Raw genomic sequence first — 4,405 nt, forward strand, 5'->3', positions numbered from 1 at the left:
CACACACACACACACACACACACACACCCCTACCTGTTAGCCCCTCTACCCCCTACTTGCCAGTTCCTCTCTAACAGATCTTTTGCAGCCTGTTAAAGATTTGGTCTCTGCAGGGTTTCAGCGCCTGTGGTGCGGTCTGAATACACTTGTTAGTAATCTTTCACCCGAAGTGAGGATCCCCTCCCAACCTGTTCCATCTGCGGCCTGGTTTATTTTAGACCTGGACAGACTTTGATGCCTAAAATGAAATGATGGGGGGGTGGGGAGGAACGCTTCGATGGGTTGAAAGTACCAGTGAAATACAACTGATTAAAATGCCAACAGAGTGGGCAGTCCTTCATGTTCCAGTGCATGGAAGCCCTTGTAGGGGTCAGGATCTGGAGGGGACGTGATGGTGGATTTGCTCTGGAGCAAAGGGAGGCGAACCTTGTCTTAGCACTTAAGGGAGGGTAGCTCCAGTCTCTCTTAGTCGCTTTAAAAATTCCCTATTTGTGCATCACTGAAAAACCATTCAAATGGTTTCCTAAGTGCCCCGAAGTTCTTATCATCTTGCAAAACACTTCGTTGACTGTTACCTTAACCATGTCCACCTGCCCATATCTTGGAATCTCAGCGCTACAAGAAATCTTTACAATACTGTAAAGTCTCTCTGTCTCTTACCTACATCGTGAGGGAGTAAAATCTATCCCTTCTCACGTAGACACTAGAGCGTGGTCGACCATGGTTATTAGAACACCAAAACCACTTCTTGAAGTGGCCCGGCCTGGCACTAAGCTGCTTCAGTTGTTCACCCAGGGTTGACTTTTACCAGAATCACAGTGGCTATTTCTGATCTTCCCACTGTGTCCCCCCCACTCTTCTTAGTCTCTTCCTTGCTTCCCCAGTAAGCTTTCAAGAAAGTCTGACCCACACTCTAACACACACATACTGCATGATCACAGGGACTGTCCAGGCCGCTGGCCACAAACAGTTCAAGTACTCAAAGTGATGGGACACTCTCTGGGAGAGTTTTTGAGCCATCATCTGAAAATCAAGGTCCATGGTAGGGATGGGTCCCTCCTCCCACTAGAATCTCAAATAACTCCCCCAGGTCTCAAATTGTTCTTATCCTCTCCCCAAAAGAACTCATCTAGAATATTGGTCTGCCTCCCTGTCGGTCAGAGGCACTTCGTCATTAAAAACCCTTGTCCGATTTCAATCCAAGTGGGCGCGTTTGTTTTTAGAACTTCTGAATCACCAAAGTGGTTTCGGAGATGTACACCTTTGAGGAAAGGGGCTCATCGGGGACCCCCAAACCACTCAGAAGTCCATCCGCTTTCTGGGCCCGAGCATCTTCCCTCCCCGCAGGAAAGCCTCAGCAAGGGCCCCTCAGAGAGAGGCTGGCACCTGCCCGTGTCCCCCCATATCAGCTCCACAGGACATGGCAACCTGTGAGCCCATGCCCATCCACTACTGCACCCTCTTCGGTGCCCTTCGCCAACTTCCTGGTCACCCTTTAGGTTGTAGGGGAGGGTCCGACCGAGGCTGGCCAGAGGGGAGCCCTTGAGCCCACCCGTACGCCCAAGCACCCACCTGTGGAAAAAAAGCAGGATCGAAAGCATCGTCTGGTCGATGTTGCGGTTGCAGATGCCTTCGTTGATCAAGTAGCAGGGGTCTCGCAGCACAGGCTCGAGCGAATCCTGCCGCATTATGCTGTTGAGTTTGTCGGTGTTGAGGTTCTCGAAGATCAGCTTCTCCTGCAGCTGCCGAAAGTTACTCACGCTGGGGCTGTTGTTGGGGTTGTTATTCTCACCGCTGCTGGGGTTCTCGCTCCGGTGGGCCAGGTCCAGGCAGCAGTTGCAACAGTCGAGGCCGACAGGTGAGCGGCAGTCGCTCTTAGACTGGGCCATCTTTTTGGGCTCGGGGGTCTCCTGCGCTGCAAATTCAGGGGCAGCTGGCAGGTGCGCGCCCTCTGAGTTGGCCTGAGGGGACTCCAGGGTGCCTGGAAAAGACAAGCTATGAGAAGAAGCGTGGGCAATTAGAAGCTTACCACCCTCTGCTCATGGGCCCCTTTCAAGGCTGGGCTGCCCAGGGTGCGAATAGAAACAGCTGGACAAACAGCTCCGATCTGATCCTTTCGGGTTCACTTCCTCCTCTTCCTCCTCCTTCTCCCTCCCTACCCTTCTCCGAGGCCGGGGCCGCCCCCTTGAGGTGCCACACGCTGCTCCCTGCGTCCCAAGTTTCCCAAGTGTGAGACTCAGGGCGGACCTGTGGCAGCAGGAAGGGCGGGCAGCAGGGCCGCCTGTGCTCCCTCCCTCCAGAGCTCCCTCCTTCGGCAGCTCGCTGGCCCTCCCGCTTTCGGGTTCTCCCGGGCTGTGCCAGCTGAACTGCGGCGGCAGGAGCCGAGCGCCAGTGAAGTCAGCGGGGGCCGTGACAGCATGTAAAATGACCCCCAGGGGCCGCCAGGGCGCGGGCTTCCCTGACCGGCCCCGCGCCCGCCCGCGCCCTTGCACGCATAACTGCCTCAGGCTCCCAGGGCTGCCCACGCTCTCGGGAGCCGGCTCCGCTCGCCCTCCCGCGGCGCGCCGCGTGCCCGGCGCCGGGCGCATCCTCTCGCTGAAATCTACAAGCCCCGAGATCTAGAAACCCAGAATGTCCCACCACCAAGCCGCTTGAATCACCCTGCTCGGCTCTTCTCAAGAGAACTATCCCTCATCCGGCAGCCGCTTCTGCAGCTGGGTTCCCCCTACAGGAGAGAAGCCGCCCCCCTCCCCGAAACTTGCCCTGTGTATTACAGCCTTGGAGCTGTTGCCCCTTGAAAACGGCTTCGGGAGCACCTATCAATAGTCCTCAATAAACGGCTTTAAACCCAGTTTACACAGGCACGTTCACACAGGCCTCACTTTCTGCCCTGTGCTTTGCACTTCACTTCACTTCACTTTTTTAAAAACTCGCTCTTTTCTTCCCTGAACCCCCGCCTTGAAGAGCTCTCTGTCCCGATTTCCTGGAATGCCCTCTCTTCAGCCGACTTTCCTCTGCTGGGTCTCCCCCCCCCCCCACTGCTCTCTTCACAAACACCTTTACTTTTCCTTCTACTCTTTCCCTCATTTCTTCCCACTCTCGTTTCCTCTCTTTGCCCATTCCTTCTATTTCCGACCTCATTTCTTTTCCCTCCCTTTCCTTGCCCCCATTCTCTAATTTGTTTCCCTCTCTTTTCTTTACCTATTACTTTTCTTCCCCTTCCCCTTTTTCCCCTCCGTATTTTCTTCTCCCACGTCCCTTCTCTTGTTTTTCTCCTGCCTCCTTCGCTGTAGCAAGTGCCTATTTTCTCCCTAGTTTTTGCTCATTTATCCTTCCCATAATCCAAATTATTCCGTTGCCTTCTCCTCTGAACACTTGCCCTTTTATTACCCTGTCTAGAAATTTTGGTGGGTAAGATTTGCTTGCCTGAACTGATAGCTGAGAAGCTCTCAATTTTGCGGAGAACGACGATTCTAGAACTGAGGTGGCGTGCAAGGGGATATATATATATACGTGAAGCAGGACCGCTGGTGCCCTGGGTCATACCCCGCGTTTATGAATGTAGGGATGTGCCAAGTGGGCAAGTGGTGGGCTTTTGGGGTTATCTGTATACTTGGACACCAGGAATACTCTGTATGTGCAAGATTAAGTAAATACAGGCTTCTGGAAAATTTTTTTAAAGTAATAGTGTGCAATTTTCACACAAAACTCCACTAGATCCGGATTCACACAGCACTCAACCCCCCGCTTGAGCGCCCTTCATTCACCAGTCCAATGCCCTGGAAATAAAGCAGTGCATACTGCCATCTTGTGTCTGAAATGCTGAACACGTCCTTACTGGGGCTCAGCGATCCATGTCTTGGGAAGACATCTGAAGGAAGGGACTGATATCAGGGTTGGGGTAAGACTGAGAAAACCGGGATAAATATGATAGGGTATTATAGTTATCACAAGAGTCCAGAATTAAGGGTGCATAGTGGAGTGTACCTGGGGCGGTGGAGGGGTGCGGGGGGATTGTATACCAATGAAAGAATTTTTCTTTTACTTTTTCAAAGAGAGGAGCAAACTGGGGTTGTGGGGGGCGGGAGGGAGGCCTGGGCAGGGAGAAGAGTGCAACAACGAATGAATGGGGATCCAAAATCTTTGTAAATGTTCATTAAAATTATTAAAAATAAAATTTTTAAAAACAAAGAAAGAAAGAAGGAGGATGCCGTGTATGGAGTTGAAACGGACCAGTAGCCGACCCTCCAGTGAGTTTACAGAGGCAGTAAATCCCACGGGAGGAGAATGCCCAGCTTTCTCCCACAGAAAAGCTGGTGGATTAGAATCGCGTGGTTTTGGATTGGCGGCACAGTTTCTTACCACTCAGTTATCAGAGTTTCCTAGTGGAATCCAAATTGTGTCG

General features: G+C 52.3%; 1 protein-coding gene across 1 annotated transcript in view; it reads right to left on the reverse strand.

Annotated features, from left to right (window-relative positions):
* TSC22D3 (TSC22 domain family, member 3) overlaps positions 1-1,970 on the reverse strand; it is a 78,338-nt gene extending 76,368 nt beyond the window's left edge. Inside the window, exon 1 of the mRNA XM_006889902.1 lies at positions 1,573-1,970. Within this exon, the coding sequence (XP_006889964.1) occupies positions 1,573-1,889 (317 nt within the window). The 5' untranslated portion in view covers positions 1,890-1,970. The remainder of the gene's footprint in view (positions 1-1,572) is intronic.
* Between the last annotated feature and the right edge of the window lie 2,435 nt (positions 1,971-4,405).

The sequence above is a fragment of the Elephantulus edwardii genome, unplaced genomic scaffold (genome assembly GCF_000299155.1).
Source record: "Elephantulus edwardii isolate Elephantulus edwardi_28Jun2011 unplaced genomic scaffold, EleEdw1.0 scaffold00083, whole genome shotgun sequence".
NCBI classification, from domain to species: Eukaryota; Metazoa; Chordata; class Mammalia; order Macroscelidea; family Macroscelididae; genus Elephantulus; species Elephantulus edwardii.